This window comes from Erpetoichthys calabaricus, chromosome 12, assembly GCF_900747795.2.
Source record: "Erpetoichthys calabaricus chromosome 12, fErpCal1.3, whole genome shotgun sequence".
Classification (NCBI taxonomy): Eukaryota; Metazoa; Chordata; class Cladistia; order Polypteriformes; family Polypteridae; genus Erpetoichthys; species Erpetoichthys calabaricus.
The window spans coordinates 18,151,033-18,170,552 of record NC_041405.2 but is presented as its reverse complement, the minus strand read 5'-3'; the positions used below and the strand labels follow the sequence as shown (position 1 = coordinate 18,170,552).

Below are 19,520 nucleotides of genomic sequence, written 5' to 3'. Positions count from 1 at the left end.
TTGCCTATTTTAGATTTTAGCAGCTGCATTTAAATTTTAATTGTTGCCCGTTTTCTCAATCAGACATTAGTTAATAATGAGGTGCAGATAACCAATAAACCAGCAGCTCTCCAGTTAACGTGCTTACCATGAAGTATCTGTGATAAAAAATGTTTAGAAATGAATGAGAGGGGAATTGGAAGGACCATTAAGTTGAAATCAATTCTGGTCCACAAAACACTTGGATAATGTTCTCACAGAAGGAAACTCTACAGTGCAATTAAAATTACTCTTGGATGAATGCAGGCATTAACAAGCTTAATAGTTCAATACCAAGTTTCATTATCAGCATGGACTGCTTTCTAATTAGGAAACTAGTTGGAATAAAAACCTGCAGCCACTGCAGCCCTCCAGGACCGTGATTGAGGACTCCTGGCTTTAGCGATCAAATATGCCACTTCAAATGAAGCTGTCAGTACTTTAACTGGTGGGGTGGTTTGGCTGAGCAAAGTTTGTTTTCGGCTTGCCAGCCTTGACTCTTTACGGCGAAAAAAGTCAGCGGGTTTATCTTTGAGGTTGAGGTGCTTTGTGGTCAACTGTTTTGTTAATTTTAAAGGTTTCAGACAGACATTTGCAAGGACCTCAGAACCTAGAGCGCCCCAGGCCCCACGCCTAAGAGAGCCCCGCTTTTGAGGTTAGCGTATTCCATTCGAGCGGATATGTCAAGTTATATTCTCCAGTATATACAGTATATATATATTTCAGATGCTTCTAAGAGGAACCCTTTTAAAATCCTTCTTCAAGGTCAAATTCCGTACATGTATGTCTTTGAAAACATTTCATAGTCCATCTTCATCGCCCGAAAAGGGTCGCCAGTATAATCTCTTCCTAAAATAGGTATAGCCCAATAGTCGTTGGGTTGGCTTCTGTTTTGATTTGGGAAGAACTGACGGCTTGTCGCTTATGATTCATTTGTGTCCATTGTACCATTGTTTCTTAGTCGAGTCTTTGGTTCAGTTTGCTACAGTAGGCCTCGTTGAAACAGTGCGGGAAGTGTTTGGTAGTGTAACACGCAGCAACGATTTATTACTTGTTTAGCCATATCGCTGTCAACGCCATGTGTGGAAGAGATCATGGCGCACTTTTTTAATAGATTATATAATTATATTTTGATAAAGTCTGTGTGTTATCTTGCAAAAATTTAGCTGAATACTGTAATGATAACATTATATTTATTAAATTTGCACGCAAGTTTATACAATCCACACATACCAGTAACAACGTTTGACGTAACTGGCCCTGCGTGGGTTTGGTCAGCCCTAGGCCCCACACACCCCTAAAGCCGCCTCTGCTCAGATCATATAACACATTGTGGACGTTGTTCACTATTTACTATGATACAAGTTAACCCATATTTTATGTATCATTCATCATAGTTCCTTTGCTTGCTTGCACTTTGGACACCGTGCTTTCTCTGTTCCGATACTAGTGCAGCTTGTGTTGTTGATGGCTCCTCATCGTCAGGTTCAGCGGTAGATTCGGTTGCCACTATCCTGACGTCTTTGCTGCTGTCAGTTACTTTAGGAGTATTTCCATTGCCTTTTTTTTTATTGTGGACAGCCACTGTTTCATTTTTAACCATGAACTCTTTAGACTTCTATGGATTTGTCCTTTCTTAGAAGCAGCACGCACAAACCAAAACAGATACGGTTATTGTTGTGAGATTGCCCCATAGAGGCTGAATAATGAATTAGTGACTTTGAAAGATAAATAAGATTTCACACTGAATTTTCGATCAGACTTTGCTCCCCTGTAGATGTGTGCCCATGCTCCACTTGGAGGGCACACCCCACAGGTTGGAAATCCCTGCTCTACAATACAGATTATTATGGAGTATCTAACATGCAGGATTTGTGTAATGCGTTTCCCAAAGTCATAACAAAACAATGCACATACAGCTTTCCCCTAAAATCACTTTTTTGCTGATCAGATTCAGATGAAAAATATTTCAATACTGCTGTGGACCTGGTAAAGAGTTTCTCTCCACAGCAATTTATCCAATATCACAAAACCTGCGGTCGAGTTTCACCCGACAACATCAAAAATACAGTCAGAGAAGGCAACTGAAAATGTCATGCAGGAAGGCACTGGTTGTGGCAATTAGGAGCTCATTCAAGATAGAGAGCATACTGAAAAAGCAAAAGTAACGTAAAAAGTTACAGATGTGTGATCGGTACGCCCTTCGATTGATTAGCTTGTTACAGTGTGATCCTGCGGCATTGAATTGTGAAGGATGAAGTTCACTTTCCTGTATTTTGTTACTTATACACTCTTTGGCCTACTTGATTGTTAATCAAAAGTAATGTGACTTTTATTTGTATTTTAATCATGCATTGTCCCCCACCCCATGAAAATCTAGTACCCTTCTGCTAAATTTGTCCTGGCACTGATCTAATTTTCACAGCCACAGGGAGATGAAATGTAGGTATCAAAAGAGTCCTGCTTGCAGCATATATTCTTTCATCAATTAACTTAATAATTAATAATTAAAATTCTGATACTTTTATGCACAGTTTCAAATAATAAGGTTTATAAATAGCACAGCATGTTGAATGAGGGTTAAGTGTGAGAAGGAAAACTCAGTGTTGAAATTATTCCTTTGGAGCTCTAGTATATAAATTGCACAAGAAAGCCCTAAAGGATGGACATTCTGACCAAGATGGATGATGTTCCTTTCCCGTGACGGAACTATAAAATGTAAGGACAGGAAGAGCCGGCCTGTCAGGGCTGTATACCCAACCCATAAACTAGATGGCTGGATCACCCAAGTGTCTCGGAATTGTAGTCTCATTGGGCAGCCCTTCTGGGTCCCAAGAGTGAAGCTACTGAGAATGGGTTTCCTTATTCCGTGGAGCTTGTCGCCATTTGTCTGATCTGGAACTGTATCCTTGATGCAGTGTTATAGCAATGGAGGTCCTTCCAGGTCTGGCATAAAAGGAGCTACCTCATCTTCCCTAGGTAGTGTCATACAAAGCTCATCATTCTTCTTTCGGCTACTCCCATTATGGGTTGCCACATTGGATCATCTATTTCCATATCTTTCTGTCCTCTGTATCCTGCTCTGTGCCACCCATCACCTGCATGTCCTCTCTCAGCACATCCATAAACCTTCTCTTAGGCCTTTCTCTTTACCTCTTGCCTGGCAGCTCTATCCTTAGTACCCCTCTCTCCTTATAGCCAGCATCTCTCCTCTTCACATGTCCAAACCAATGCAATCTCGCCTCTCTGACTTTGTCTCTCAACCGTCCCACCTGAGCTGACCCTCTAATGTACTTGTTCCTAATCCTGTCTATCCTCGTCAAACCAATGCAAATCTTAGCATCTTTAACTCTGCCACCTCCAGCTCTGTCTCCTGCTTTCTGGTCAGTGCCACCGTCTATAGCCCCTATAACATAGCTGGTCTCACTACCGTCCTTAGACCTTCCCTTTCACTCTTGCTGATATCTGTCTGTCACATACTACTCCTGACACTCTTCTCCACTCATTCCACCCTGCCTGCAATCTTTTCTTCACAAGCACTTCCCTGTTACATATATTAGCATGATTCAAACCTATAATCAACTGTAAACCAGGCTGAGACTGAATGTTCCCTGTGCCATTATTGGGATTTTAAGCTATTAGTGACAGAAGATAACATAATATAATAAGAAATTTTACAAAAGAAAGGAAACCTTTCAGTTCAGGGAGAAATTTGTTTCCTCAGTGGCTATATAGTACTTACTTTAGGTTGCTGCTGCCAATACTGTTTTTTTAAGTTAATATGTGAAATTAAATGTGAGAATATTACTATAAATTTATATATATATATATATATATTACTATATATATAGGGCAGCATGGTGATGCTGCTGCCTCGCAGTAAGGAGACCCGGGTTTGCTTCCTGGGTCCTCCCTGCGTGGACTTTGCATGTTTTCCCTGTGTCTGCGTGGGTTTCCTCTGGGTTAATTGTCTGTAGTGTGTACTGGGTGTGTGGGTGTGTGTGTGTGCCTTGTGCTCTGTGCTGGCTGGGATTGGCTCCAGCAGACCCTCGTGACCCTGTGTTAGGATATAGTGGGTTGGAAAATGACTGACTGACTATATATATAATAATATATTATCAATTTTACTTTCCACCCTGTGCTTGATACAGTATCCTTCTCACTCTCACCCAGAACTGGATTAACAGGTTTGAGGATTTAATGGTACAGTATGTTCTTAGTATGTCTGAACTGAAACTAAAAGTGTTAAATTAAGCAGTACTCTTAATGAAAGTTGGAACTGACTCAAAGACAAAATTAATTTATGCTTCTATCTTATGTGCCATTATAACTAAACAATCTAGATTGTTATTATTGCTAAAGTGGCAAAACATTAGAAGACTAGACTTGCTTAGTTAAATATACTTGTTAAGCTTTGACTTTGAGCAAGTCACACTTTTAAAAATAAAATACCTCAGGCCCCATATGTTCAAACTTGCTTAGATTCCATAATAAAATTTTGCTTAATGGCACAAAAGACATAAGCAAAAAAAAAAAAAAGGATTTTATAAAACTGTACGCACACCAGGTCCCATGTTAAGTTCCTTTAGAAATCTCAAAGCAACTTAAAAGTATTTGTGTGTGAATGCGCTTGAAGCCACTCCTCGTCACCGTCTGTTATCATCCATGTATGGCTTAAAGAAACACCTAGTTTGAATATTCATGAAGTAATCACCATATAACTTTGGCAATGTTCCTGAGTAACCTCTTTACTTTCAAACTGCCGGAGAACACAGAAAGCTCAGTTTATATGAACTTGAGGTATTACTGACATTTCCACTCCCCAAACCCAGATAAGTAAAGACACTGACGCTGCTGGCTCTCAGTTCCTTTCCAACCTTTACTTTCTTTATTCTTGTGCACAGAGAGTTCATCACTTTTTTTACACTTCTCTCACCTCTGTCCCTTTCCAACCCCAACTAATACATGCACTGTGCAAGGATAAGCAGTCAATTAAGAGATCACAAAGATCTGAACTGAATTATATACAGTAACAAAATTATTTGCATGTACACTTTTCATTTATTAAATCAAACTATTATCTATATGATCTAACATATATCTCTTACACTATGTTACTGAAATAAGTCTCAAATAAAGAGTATCTTTTCCTCGGTTTTAAGGCCACACTGCTGCTTTATTCCATGGAGTCCCGGTTTTTTAGCCGATTTAGACATTCTAGAGCTCTCCTCTTGGAGCTGTGTGGTGAAACAGACAAGGCAGTCTACATTACAGAGAACATCACGCAGAAATCACACAATCTCTGTTCTTTTGCAGGCTTAGAACAACCAGGTTTAGAAAATGGATGGATGGACAGACATCAGAGTGTGACTGACACGTCATTGTCCTACCTCCTGGAGTGATTAAAATACCAGCAGCAAAAAACTTTGCATAGGACTTAGGGAATTGCAGAAACTTTCTGTATCTTTAAGTCACTTTCCACGCCAAGTTCACAGTGTATCTTTTGCATATTTCCAATCGTTAGCAAGTTTTATACTTTAGGTTCCGGGTCTTTTGGCAACTTTTTGACAGAGAACCACAAAAACGGTATAAATTCTGCAGTCTGCTTTGAGGCTAGCATTGAAGAGAGGGGGCCCCTGCATTTGAACAACTGTTTGGGCCTCACCTAGGTGTTCATTTCAATGCTTGTTTTAATTGTTAAAAAGTACAAAAAAAACGTTTGTTTCACTCAGCTTGAAAGATACTATGAAATTTTGGCAGTACTGTACATTTCATTTTGTACTCTGTGCATTATTAGACTGAATGAAACAAAGTTTTTGGAAATAATTAGCAGAAAGCTTAGTAGCATAATTGTTTTTTAAAGTTGCAGGTTCAACAGAAACTTAAGGTAAGTGCATTTAGGAAAGTCCAGACTACTCAAAAATGGTTTTCACAAACACAACATGTATGAGTTGTTAAAAGGAAGCACAATTAATCAAACAAAGATTTGGGCTCCTTCCACGAGAAAACAAAGACATTTTTTAAAACTCTTTGCTTGTTTGTCTTAAACAAGATCTGCAGCATTTTTGAAGAACACGGCATCTTCTGAATGCTCGCATGAACAGCTCAAACTATTGTCTTGAATTCATGTCACATTTAAGTTAATTTGTTTTTAATACTGTTTATTCTTCTCTCTTTATAGAAGATGACTTCTCAGAAAGTTTTACAAAAATCACCAGGTTTGTAAATAAATTTGTATTCTGTTTGAAGTTAAGGTTTAGTTTACAGATTGTTAATTATAATATATTTCCATGTGGGTATTCAGACAGGATAACACCAGATCTGGATTATCAAAATTTAACTATTGTCCATCCACTCTTAAAACTGAAAATAACTCCCAGGTCCAGGTGGAGAATAGTTAAGAATCTGACAAATTGTACAACAACAACAACAACAATGTTTATTTACTGTATATAGCTCATTTTCATAGAAACAGTATGGCTAAAAGCACTTTACAAAATGAAATAAAAGGATGTTAATATAAAAGATCAGGTAATAATATTATACAGCATGTAACAAAGAAAAAGGTAAGGTGGGATGTCCAGGAGAACAGAAAAACAAACAAAAAAGCTTCAGTTTGTCTGGAGAAAAAAAACAAAATCTGCTGGGGCTCCAAGGCAAAAAGACCACCCAGCCCTCACTGGGCATTCTACCTGAAACAGACGTTCTCCATCAGTCCTCATGGTTTACAGGTTTCACATGGAAGAACTTGATGATGATGACCATGTGGACATCTGGGCCATATAATCCATAAATGCAGGGGGCAGCTTGGTACCTTGATCAGGTGGTGTTGGCACAGATCGCCATCACAGAAGAGCTGGACAAGAGAGCAGAAAATAGTAGAGATTAGTACGGCATTACAGAACCCAAAGGATAATGATAATTCTATGCCTATAGATGCCTATATAGTCTAATAGGGATTGTGGAAGTAACCCCCCGAGGAAGACAGGAATAGTTCAATCAATCAGTCTTTATTCAGTCACAGATGAGTACATGGATTTCACGTTGCAAAGCAGAAGAGCAAAGTTCCCCTGTTTCAATTGGATTTTAATATAAATTTTCCTCCCTCCTGCTTCCCCTTACTTATCAATAAGCATAATATGTTTATCTAAACATTTCATCTTACATTGCGTGAATCAGCTAACTGTTTCTATTTTGAGTACATTGTAAACGGGGCTCTACAGAAGGAAAAGTCATCTTTCCTGTGTCTAATGGATGAGTTCCATAAAAAGAAATTGTCCTTGGTCAGCTTACTACACCCTGTCTTATGACAGACGCCTGTATGAATAATCTACCGTTATAGCAAAAACAGCTTGTTTGTTTTTTTTTATCCCTTAGTAACTTTGCAAGCAGTTAATAATGTAGCTATGAAAAAGCCATTTTAAAATAATGTATTTAATAAATTGCCCAATTATCCCTAAAAGTGCAAATGCAGCAGTTCTGGGAATTGGTGATCTTTAGAGTGACAGTAACAGCAGGTGCTTAGGCTATTAAAGTGAACTCCTACCCCACATCACTTGTTTTACTTTTGACAAAGACTGGAAAGTCATAACAGACACACAATTTATAAATACAAAAGTCACACTGGGCCAAAATACCCTTGTGCAACACTTACGAAACCTTGAAAAATTAAAAGTATGAGAGATTTGGATACTGGAAAAATAAGAGGTTAAACTTTGTAAGATGCTAGAGGTCGTTGTTGCCTCTTTCAACCCAACAGACAGACACTGACACAGGTTAAACCTACCAAGAAGATCTTTAACGATGTTTTCTTCTTTAAACAGTGCCCAAAAGCACCTCCGCCACCATACACAAGCAAAATAACAATAATCAGCACACAAATCTCTCCTCCACTCCTCCCACCAAGCTCTGTCCTACTCCCTCCCAACTCTGGCTCCCTTGCTGGGTCTCCACTAGTCCTTTATATAGTCCTTGCCCTGGAAGTGCTTCTGTCCTTCCATCCATGTGATTCATCGGCACTTCGGTTCAGATGGAGACTTGTATTTTCTTCAGCCCGTAAGTACTTCCGGGCTATATGGGAAACAAAAATCCCCGTGTCTCCCTGCAGCATCACCTGGTGGCACCCACGGTACACAGCAGGGCTGTGAAGCCGAACTCCATCTCCCATAGTGCCCTGCGGGAATCCGGGGCACCACTAAGCTGCAGGGAAGTCACCATCTAGCGTACTGGGTGTGTCGGCTGGGTTGAACTGCCGGCTGTCCATCACAACTTTCATGGGGACAGTCTGCAGCACACCCTTAATTTTCTAAGCTTGTTCTCATTAACTCTGGGACAAATCACTACCTGCTAATGTTAAGATGAACACATTACATTATTCTTATTTAAGATTTGAAGGCATCCATCAACATCTGACATCTCCCTATTAAAAACAGTTTATATTAGATTGGTGTACAGTTGCCAGTGTGTTTGTCTGACACATTGTTAATATTTTTATCTCATAAATACTGTAAAAATAAGATGATAAATAAATTCATATTCTGCAATTGAAAGACAAACTGAAGTTGTCTGGCAGTCAGTCATAGTGTTTTGCTTGATATGATTTCATACATGTGGTTACTTGTACACTTTTAGTTTCTTTTAAATGTTAGCTTCTCCCTTGCTTGATGCAGCTGCAACACCTGCCTAAAATATATTTTTCCTGTTTTTTTTAACAGTAAATACAGTAGAAGACACCAATTCAGCTGAAGGAAGAGAAAAAGAATTGCGAATTGTGCTCCTTGGAAGAAGTGGAACTGGAAAAAGTGCAGTTGGAAATCGAATCTTGGGAAGAGACGTGTTCAGAGCAGAATACAACAGTGCATCGGTTACCGTAAAGTGTGAAAAGAGAAGTGCAGAGATCGATAAATGGCGTGTTACTGTGATTGACACGCCAGGCTTCTTTAACCCACGTTTCTCGAACGAGAAGGTTTCACAAGAAGTCCAAAGATGCATTGAAATGTCTTCACCGGGCCCTCATGTGTTTCTTGTGGTTGTCAAGATTCCTCATTTTACTGAACAAGACAGAGAAATACTGAGCAAAGTTCAAAAACTATTTGGTGAGAAGATAACTAGCCACATTCTGATCATTTTCAGTCATGGAGATCGTTTGAAGGTCACCATCGAAGAATTCATTAAGAGTAAGGAAGGCCTAGAAACTCTTATTAAGCAATGTAACGACAAATATCATGTCTTCAACAATAAAACAATAGGCTACCCAGAGACACTGAACTTTTATAGAATAATCGATCAGATAATGCTGCAGAATGGCGGTCGCTGCTACAATGAAATGAATGAAGATGAGGAGGAAAACGTCCACATGCCCAAAATACTTCAAAAGAGAAGAAGCAGCATAGAAACACCACCGGGAAGTAAGTAACAGCCAAACTGACTATACATCAATTAAATTATTTAAAGGAAACGTTTCTTGTTTTTCACAAGACATAAGGAATTGTGCTATAAAGTGAAGCAGGCATTTATAAATTTAAAAAACGCCACACATATTCTTGCAGTTTGAAATAGAGTCTATGGTGCATTGGTGCAAAAGTGAAAAAGTTACACCTAGAATTTACTAAATACAATGATACCTCAGTTAAGGAATGAGTTCAGTTTTTTCAAGTTGAAGTTATTTCTTCACAATCATGGTATATATTAATTTGTCACATAAAACCGTGTGTTAAAGTCTGTTCCTACAGCTTACAATAGGCTCTATTGTACCCTGTGTCCATAGATAAGAGAAACGCTTAAAAACTTGCCAAATAGGTCAATTTTTCAAGTCAAAAATGTTCTTGATTAGCTTATTGAGATTACACACATATTACAAAACAGCATATCCATACCATTTTAAGAAGGATAAAAGCAGAAAGTAAGACACTGTTGTGAGATTCGGCCATTTTAAAGGAAACCAGCTGTGAAACTCAGGTCTTTGCCAACTTCCCCGTTTGTCTCACTCCACGGTATCCTTGCTTTCTGTTTGCCCTGTTGACAAAAACAAGATCACACTTATTCACACAATTATGTATATTCTTTCACCATATGGAAGGAACTGCCTGCTGTAGCTGGACTGATAAAGCATTCTTGAGCTTCAGTGAGAGAGAATACTGAACTTGTCTACCAAGAAAAAAGTAATGAGAACTAAACAGACATTACAGGCACATATCCAGTGCTTGAATGGGAGAAATTCATCCATCCATCCATTTTCCAACCCGCTGAATCCGAACACAGGGTCACGGGGGTCTGCTGGAGCCTGGGAGAAATTCAGTATGGCATTTCGGTGTGTACTGCCTCACTTCAAGGCTTGCATACACCAATCCATTCATCCATCTTACTAACCCTCTTATCCAGGGCAGCATTGTAATCCAGCTGAAGCCTATGCCAGAAAGCATCTGACAAAAGGCAGTGATAATTGCCAGAATAGATGCCAGTCTATTGCAGGGCAAACACACACACACACACGCACGCACGCACGCACGCACGCACGCACGCACACACACACACACACACACACACACACACACACACACACTGATTAATAAAGTATCTATCTATCTATCTATCTATCTATCTATCTATCTATCTATCTATCTATCTATCTATCTATCTATCTATCTATCTATCTATAGGGCCAATTAGGTTGAAGTTTAGTAAGTTCAGTATGGATGTTTTACAGTATGGATGTTTTACTATAGGTAGAGTGGGCTGTCATTCCTGCCTCACAATGTCAGGTTCTTCTTGGAGGCTGCAGATATTTACAGGTTAGAAGGCATCATGGTCAATGAATTTACTCACTCAAAAACATTGAGCTCAACCAAAGTAACTCATCTTGCAATAAAAATTTTGATAATTGGTTTGTTGGGCTTCAATCTGCTGTATCACACACTCTACATTTTTCTAAAAACAAGATTCACTTTAGAACAAAATTTTATGTGGCAAATTAATCAATACCATTTTAACTTGAAAAATACTGAACTTACCCTTTAACAAATCCTCTGAGAACAATGTTCCTTCAGATCAAGCCTCGCAAAGCAGCACCCACATGCAAAAGCACACAATACCTCTTTTTATATTACCGTAAGCAGAAGCAGCACACGCCATTGCCTGGGTAAGTAAGGTTAACCTCTGGTCACTCTGTCTGCTAGTTTGTTTTCAGTCTTTTTGGTCAGATGTTTTACTTGCTCTCAGCCAGCAGGTGGCACTGGTGTGCATACTGTACCACACAGGAAAAAAAGCAACCCATTGGAACTCCCAAGCTCAACATTTTGGGTTCTAAATTAGTTCATCTGTCCATGCAGTCCAGGAGTGCAACTGTGTCAAATCTGGTTTGGACCGGTCAAAATGTGTAGGATTGATGATTTGTAGAAAATGTAGATTACAAATTTAGGAATGTATTACATTCGGTGGAGCTGGCCTAGATTTAGCAAGATTAAATGTATAATTTACTTCATTCAGAGAAAAGTTGTGCAAACCCTGTAATTTATAGATAGAACTTTATTTGTCCTTAGGGAGGAATTTGGCGTTTTAAAGAAACTCTTTAAATAAATATATACTGTAAATAGGCAGAAAATGAAATATCTACACACAAACACTATGATCTGCACACACCGGAATGACTAAAAACAAACAAAACTAAAAACTTCTAACTTGACAGTCCCAGTAGCAGTGAGACGTTATACAGGTGCACTGCTGTTGGTATAAAGGAGCCCCAGCATATTTGTATGGACCTCCAAGTACTTGTAGGAGTGCACCACCTCCACATCCGTTCCTTGAATGGTGACCGGACATAGACACTCTGGTGCGGCGAAAGTCAATAAGCAGTTCCTTGATTTTGCTGGTATTAAGATGTAGACAATACTCTTTGCACCGAGAAACAAAGTTCTCCACCAGACTTTTCTTCTCTGTCTCAGTACAGAGTGCAGACTCTTCTGAGAATTTCTGCAAGTGATGTGACCTCCTGTTATTTTTATAGTCTGAGGTGTACAGAGTGAAGAGAAAAGGAGACAGGACTGTTTGTTGTGGTGCTCACATCTGTGTAACAAATATAGTCCTTGAGTCTCACAAACTGTGGTCTACCTGACACCATAGATTCGCCCACCTACATATCTCTGAGGTTAAAAGGGATGGCTGGATGTTACTGAAGGCAGTGGAGAAATCAAAAGACAGAATCCTCACAGTGCTTCCAGCCTTGACCAGGTGAGAATAAACCTTGTGGAGCAGACAGATCATTGCATCCTCCACTCCAATCTTTGTCCAATAGGACAACTGCACTGGGTCAAGGTGGTCCAGCACAAGAGGATTCATATAGTCCAGGACCAGTTTCTTAAGGATTGGTGTGATTACATTTGCCAGTGTGAGGCTTGAGTCTCTGTGCCAGGCTTTGATAGCCCCTACTAACTGCTGATGCATAGATGGGACTCTAGGACACTGTAGGGGGAACAGAATGGAGTAAAACTGAATGACTGTATGGACATAAACATCTATGTTATAAATGTATAAAGATTTCAAGATATTATCTCAGGTGTTGCTGAAATGCTTCTATAAGGGGTCAAATAGGCATTAGTGTATCTTGGAGCTAAAAAGCAAAAGAAGGTGATTTGAAGCTGTGCTGACAGCAGGTATGATAACAATTGCTAGGAAACACAGATATTAAGTTGGCAGCCCCTCAAAGAGAGCATTAAAGTCTGGGAGCAAACGGTTTGGGATTCACACATTCTGTGCAATGCTCTCGGACAGATTTAATGAAAATACATATTGTAATTGCCTGCATGCAGAATTCAGTTGCAAACGTGAAGTATGATCTGTTTTTTTTTTATTTTGTTTTGTTTTTCAGTGCCAATTTCACAAGCTTTTAGCTCCGTTTGATGGCTCCTCTGAATTATTTCTCCTTTGGGACACTGAGAAAGATCCTGAGAAAGTATACTTATAATACTTACTCGACTTGACTTACTCACCTATCTGACAACTAGCACATCATTTTCATATGCATGTATATAATGTGTCTTTACTTAAAGATGATCAAATTCACAAGTATGAAGAATTAATGAGACCCTTTAAATGCAATGATAAATGACGCCTTGACTTTCTCTGCTATCAAGGGCTATGTGGACATCAGAGGAGCAGCCCTCTGTAGCCATCCATTACTACAAACTACTAATGACATCTGTTCATTTTCCAGTGGTAGTGAATGAGGCAGCTCCATACAGCTAATTTAAATTCAGATTTCCAAATCAGAAGCAATGACCTCTTTTTATAAAAGAAACTCACAAAGAGACAGGAAGCAGAGAAGGGTGCCTGTTGTGATGTGAAATTTTGCATACAAGTTGATAAATATTCTGTATGCCTTTATTTGCAACTTAGGCAAAGTAATGTAATATTAGTGTTACCTTAGTGAGAAGCATTCATGTCCCCCCCAACCCTTTACGACTGAGTCTTTTTGAATTTTACGACAGGGTTGGGGGAAGTGCCTAAAAAAGTTTGGTAAGTGTTTCTCTGCTGTTTCTCAGTCAACCCCCACAGGAAAGCCAGGCTGCCTAACTGCCAATCTTCACCTAAACATATGGTTTTGGGGAGAGGTGTGAAGGTGTTCTATCCCCCCATTGGTCTGAAGTATGGCTGTTTCGAATTGGCTTGTATCAAAAGCTTTGAAGTACTATGACACCCTATTGGCTCTAGAGGTTTGACAGAAAACCTATAAATTTGGTTGCTTTACCTCACTCCCTCTCTCTCTTTTACCAAACTGATGAAAGACCATCTCACACACCATGAACTGAGAAGGACAACACAATGAAGAGCACAGCTCGGCAGCCATACTGAGACAGGCATGCGGCCTGTTCTGAAGAAATCTGACCACAAATGATGCCTTAAATAGAGATATTTCAAGTAACTAACAAGTCTGTGTGCTGCCTGAAACTACACATCACCATTTATCAGGTTGTATGGTTGCCAATATTCAAATGTACTTTGCTTATAGTTATTATTTATGAATATTATCAATAATACATTGTTTAAATTATAACCTAACTCCTGCTTGTCTTTTACTAAACCTAATTGCCTGAGGTTATAGATGTAGAAGGGAAGGTGGGGTATATAGTACAATATGTTATAAACAGTGGTAAGTCTGGGAGATTTGAGGCATTCTGACAAAAGCTACATATTAATAATACAAAAGGGGAAAGTAGAGTAATATATTACTCTACCAAGACAAAACAGTGCCTTATCCTACTTTAAATTATAATGTGACTGGAAAGCAGCTAAGTCATTCCTGTTGTAGGAGTATAAAACACCTTCTTGGTATTATGAGTCAAGCTCATTGGAAGATCTTTGCCTTTTTGTTTTTCTCTTCTGTTTTCCAATTTTGTTGCTTTAACTCATTTCTGTGTTGTGTGAGCATGTTATAAACTTATCAAATATTGATTTTCATATACCATCTAACATTTTTTTAATGCTTTAATATTATCAATATCTTAGGAACACAAAACCCATAAGGTTTCAATCACACGTATGATTTACACTCAGACAGAAAAAGTGATTATCACAAAAAGCATCTTAATACATAATTCGCCTGCCTCCTCACTCACTCACTCACTCACTCACTCACTCACTCACTCACTCACTCACTCACTCACTCACTCACTCACTCACTCACTCACGTCCGTCCGAAGCCGAATGCGCAGTCGCCTTCTGCGCAGCTGCCCGAAAAACCTTACGAGACCGACATCCAACCCCAACATCACGGCAGGCAGCGGATTTACAGCCGCAAAAATTCAAAGAGAAAGGCGACTTCGATTAAAGCTCGAGAGGCCTGAAAGGCGATTTCGACTACAGCTCGAGGCCTAATTACGCATTCTGATTCAATTACGCATTCATTCAATACGCCTGTATCAGGTTTGTGGTGCTTATACTTATTACTATTCCATATTGTACTGGAACATTCATCATTCAATATTATACTATAGGCCTGGAAAATTCATCAACTAACAGTACAAGCCTGTACAGTAATGAGTAAAGCAGACTACAATCATTAGAAAACAACTTCTTTGCTACTTATCATTTGTTCTTCATTCACTGCTGACACAAACTCGTGCCCGTTTCATCTTACGTTGTCGAAACGGCTCTTGTCTAGTTAAATATAATGTACACATTTCAGCTTGGCAGTTTTTAAATGCACATCTATATATAATTAAATGATTTTGGTGATCATAAAAAAAGAATATAATGATTCAAAACATTAAAGATTATAGTGTGGGCCGTACATTTGCACAATGTTTTATGGCTTCTGAGACCCTTGTTCATTTCCTGTTTGCAGTTTTCTTTGTGTTCCACCTTCTTCTCAAAATACACACACAATTGATTAACTGGACCCTCTATTTCTCCAGGTTTAAGTGTTTCTTTTCATAGATTGTATTCCTGTCTACAATGGCTTCCTGCCTTTGACCACCTACCCACTTGATTGGTTTTGGGAATGTGATGCCCATTGTCTCCCATCCAGTACCAACCAATCAATTCCCAAATGGAAGTCGACTTCTTTGCATTTAAGTTTACGGGATCCATTCATTAAATTAAACCCTTTAAGTCTCTTGAAGGGACTCTTTGCTTTACCTGAAGGCATGTGACTCTCTTTGTGATTATGTTTTAAGGAACTGCTGGTTTTGAGTAAAAGTTTATTCCATACTTTGATAAAATATAAGTAGATACCTGCAGATAAGGAGCGATTGTTTTAGTCTAAGACTCAAAGGTGTTTTTTTCTCTGTAATTACATGATTAAGCTTGCATTTTATTGTTTGATTTTTAATAAAGTATATATATATATATATATATATATATATATATATATATATATATATATATATATATATATATATATATATTATAAAGCCTGTCTACCTAATTAACAGAATGCCTACTTGTATTTGTAATCTGAAATAGAATGTATATTTCCACCTATGTTCTGCAGCCAAGATGAGTTTCATTTTTCCTTTTTTTTATGGACATAAATGTATCCTTTAGTAAATGTCTGCAGTAGCTGGAGAATTAAAAAAATAAGAAATACTTGTATTGCCCACAGTGTCACTGATGTTACTTTTAAATGGTGGACATTCTGCTGTAATGACATCTCTGATATTCTTGTTCATTGTTAATTGCCTGCTGATCTGTCATGTTTGGTTGTGCCACTGTATATGTAATCCCTGTGCTTTTTGCTTCTTTGCTATGACTGTGGAGATAAAGTGACTGTAAATCTCCTGGACGCATTGAAGCTTGGATTCTGCTAATATTATTCACTATGCAAGGTAAGAGACATGGCAGTGTTATCGACTGAAAGAAACAGCAGTAGCCACGATGAGAATAAGGTCATGCAGTGACTGGTATTTGGATGGGAGACCATCTAGGAAAAGCTTGGGTTGCTGCTGGAAAAGGTGTTGGTGAGGCCAGCAGGGGGGGCTTACCCTGTGGTCTGTGTGTGGATCCCAATGCCCCAGTGCGGTGAAGGGGACACTGTGCTATAAGAAATGGTGCAGTCCTTCAGATGAGATGTAAAAACTGAGGCCCTGACACTCTGTGGTTATTAAAGAGTAGGGTGTATCCCGATGTCCTGGCTAAATTGCCCACCTTGGCCTTGCCATTCTTGCTCCCTTATCATCCCCTGTATCTAATTGGCTATCTCTCTCGCATTTTACCACCTAACAGCTCATGTATAGTGAGTGTACTGGTGCAAAAATGTCTGCCATTGCATCATCTGGGTGGATGCTACACATTAGTGGTGGTTGTAGGGGCTCCCCACTCACTGAAGTGCTTTGAGTAGTGAGAAGGGCGTTATATAAATGAAAATAATAATAATTATAATAATAATAATAATAATAATAATAATAATAATAATAATAATATTAAATTCCCATAGGATGAAGGGCATGGCGTGGATAATGGGGATTGGAGGAGCACACATAGAGTCTACAGAGATTGGTTCCCCAGAACCGGGCAGTGATATAAAATGCCATTGTAGATACTAGGGGGCAGGTCCGTGTAGTTTTTGGTATTGGGGCACTTAGTCTTTGGGCCCGCTCCAGGACCAATTTTGCTCACCCCTGTTATAAATCATACTATAACTTAAGCTATACTGGTAAAACTGGTGAGTATGATGATCTGATTATATTCCTTTTTAAATTCTTCTGCACATGCAACATCAAGTATCTGGTCACTAGAACACAGTGCTTGGTCCTTCACAGCAACCCACAGCCACCAATTCCACATGCAGAATGTCCATCCATTTATCTCTTTTGCACTGAAAAGGTACACCATGAGGGTAAAGAAGACACGATTCTAACAACAATGAGGATCACAGGTAGCCTAAGAGTGTAATCAATCGCAAAAAACTCCTTAATCAAGCCAAAATGGAGGCCAAAGTCAAAAACAAAGCCAAGTCATAACCAACAAAACAACACTAGATTTTTCAATCATAAACAAAAAAGGTTCTAAGCTTTTTGTAGTTTATGTGCAAACTTGGATAATACAAAGGTCAAGGTTTCCAATTTTTATACGTAGTGACAAGTGATGTCACAGGACGTGCAGCCTCAGATATCCCATCATGCACCTGCATACCAACCGGTAAACAACCCTGCAGAAAATGGCAATGCCCCTGAGTTTTAACATGGCATCATGGAATAATACAAATATAATTTGACGTCATTAATACAGCTGAATCTGAACAGACTAACGTATTCAGCGAGTTTGAAAATGATATAAGAAAGACAATTGTGCACAAACAAGTGAAGATCACAACACACACAATTAGCCCACTCTGGGGTGTGGATGGCCAGTGCCTACCAAGGTTGGACAGCACATCAACCTGTTATAATTTTTTAATAATTCACATTATACCAATCTAGAGAGTCTAAAAATATTTAGAAAGCCAGTGGAGGGAGGAGAGAACATGAAAACTCCACACAGACCGTGGCCAGGCTCATAACTTAAGTCAGGCCTTCGGTGCTTTGATGCAGAGTTAACCACAGTGCCACCCATGCAGAAGTTACCTTTATTAAAAAATAAAACATTTGTATGTGGTGAATAATCTCCAGGTTTACCTTCAGACCATGAAACCTTGGCAAAAAGTAGGAAGGCTTAGGAACAGATGGATGGAGCCCAGCAATAATATTTCCTCTTCCAAGATTTTGAAATTGTCGATAAAGTTACTTCACATGTAAAGTTTTGCATTGTAATGGGTGGCCTTGTCTACAGAGGGTCTACATGGGTAAGACCAAGGAAAGTTATAGGAAAAAGAGGAACCATGCGCTGGCACTGATGATTTATAGTATGGTGGTTTTGGTTATGCAGAACAAAGTGTCACACATGCACATCAGAGGATCACCCACAAGTTATTCCCAGTTGTGTAGTACCACCCCAGACTGAGAGGGGGCACCGTTGCTACCAGTCTTGTCTTTTTCATCCTCCACAGTTTCTTCACAATGAGGGCAACTGACTCTGCCCTTTCTGGTCCCTGGGTCATAAAATTACGACCACCCAATACAGAAGGAGGTGACCAGAGCAAAGGAGCACCTCAATCATCTGACAGCAGATGAACTAGCCATTGTTATTCTAGCCATGTTATTCTGGTAGCCACAGTTTTCATTTCATTTTTACACCATTGAGTGCAAATTTCATCCTTGTTTGAGCCATGCATTCCCTCAGACAACCACAGAAGAAAGCTACCAGTCAATTGGCAGACTCTATACATGCACTATAAAGGATATCTCAGAAGAACTTAACAAAAAACCATCTGAGAAGTACAGCATGAGTTTTGTCCTGAGCCGAATGTTCCCACATGCAGTGCACAAAATGTCAGGTGAGCAAGCAGTAGGTAGCAATATGTGGAGAGTAAGACCATTAAGTGCTGGTAGAAGGATAAATGACCTCCAAGCAGACAGAAGGAGCCAGAGTGCCCATTTAAATAGAAATGCACCAAGAGGGTTGCCCTGGTGAAGTGGTCCTTTTAAGAGACCCAAAGCCTCAAAGGAGACACTTGAAAAAAAAAAAAAACCCTGATCCTAGAAGTAGCCCCAGAAGTAAAACCCAAAACTGAATACTGTGTTAGGAGGAAGGAAAGAAGTGTTGCTCAAGCAGATGGATGAAAGAGTCCAGGGTGGTCAAAGAGAGAAAGAGAGAGGAAGAGGGAAAGACACAGGAGGTGAAGGGTAAAGAGATTGGAGTATAGTACTCTGTTGTGGACCATTTTAGGCAACTCCAGACAGGCTGCAGTGATTTTGTTCCATCTGTCTGCTTTGTACTTTTCTGTTCCCATCTGATTATCTCTCCATTTTTTTTTTATTTGTTAATAAACACATTAACTTGTAGACTTTGTTCTCCTGGTCCATACCTTTTGCTTAAAGTGAAACTAGTGTCTTTGAATTAGGAAGTGCAATATAAATGAGTGTGGAATGTAAAAGTCGTTATATCATGTGAGATCTTATTGTCTTTGTCCC

General features: G+C 39.2%; 1 protein-coding gene across 1 annotated transcript in view; it reads left to right on the top strand.

Moving 5' to 3' along the window:
- The window catches only part of LOC114643145 (GTPase IMAP family member 8-like), a 123,089-nt gene that overhangs the window by 21,436 nt on the left and 82,133 nt on the right, over nt 1–19,520 (top strand). The window contains exons 2-3 of the mRNA XM_051934910.1: nt 6,200–6,236; nt 8,742–9,425. Coding sequence (XP_051790870.1) covers nt 6,200–6,236; nt 8,742–9,425 — 721 coding nt within the window. The remainder of the gene's footprint in view (nt 1–6,199; nt 6,237–8,741; nt 9,426–19,520) is intronic.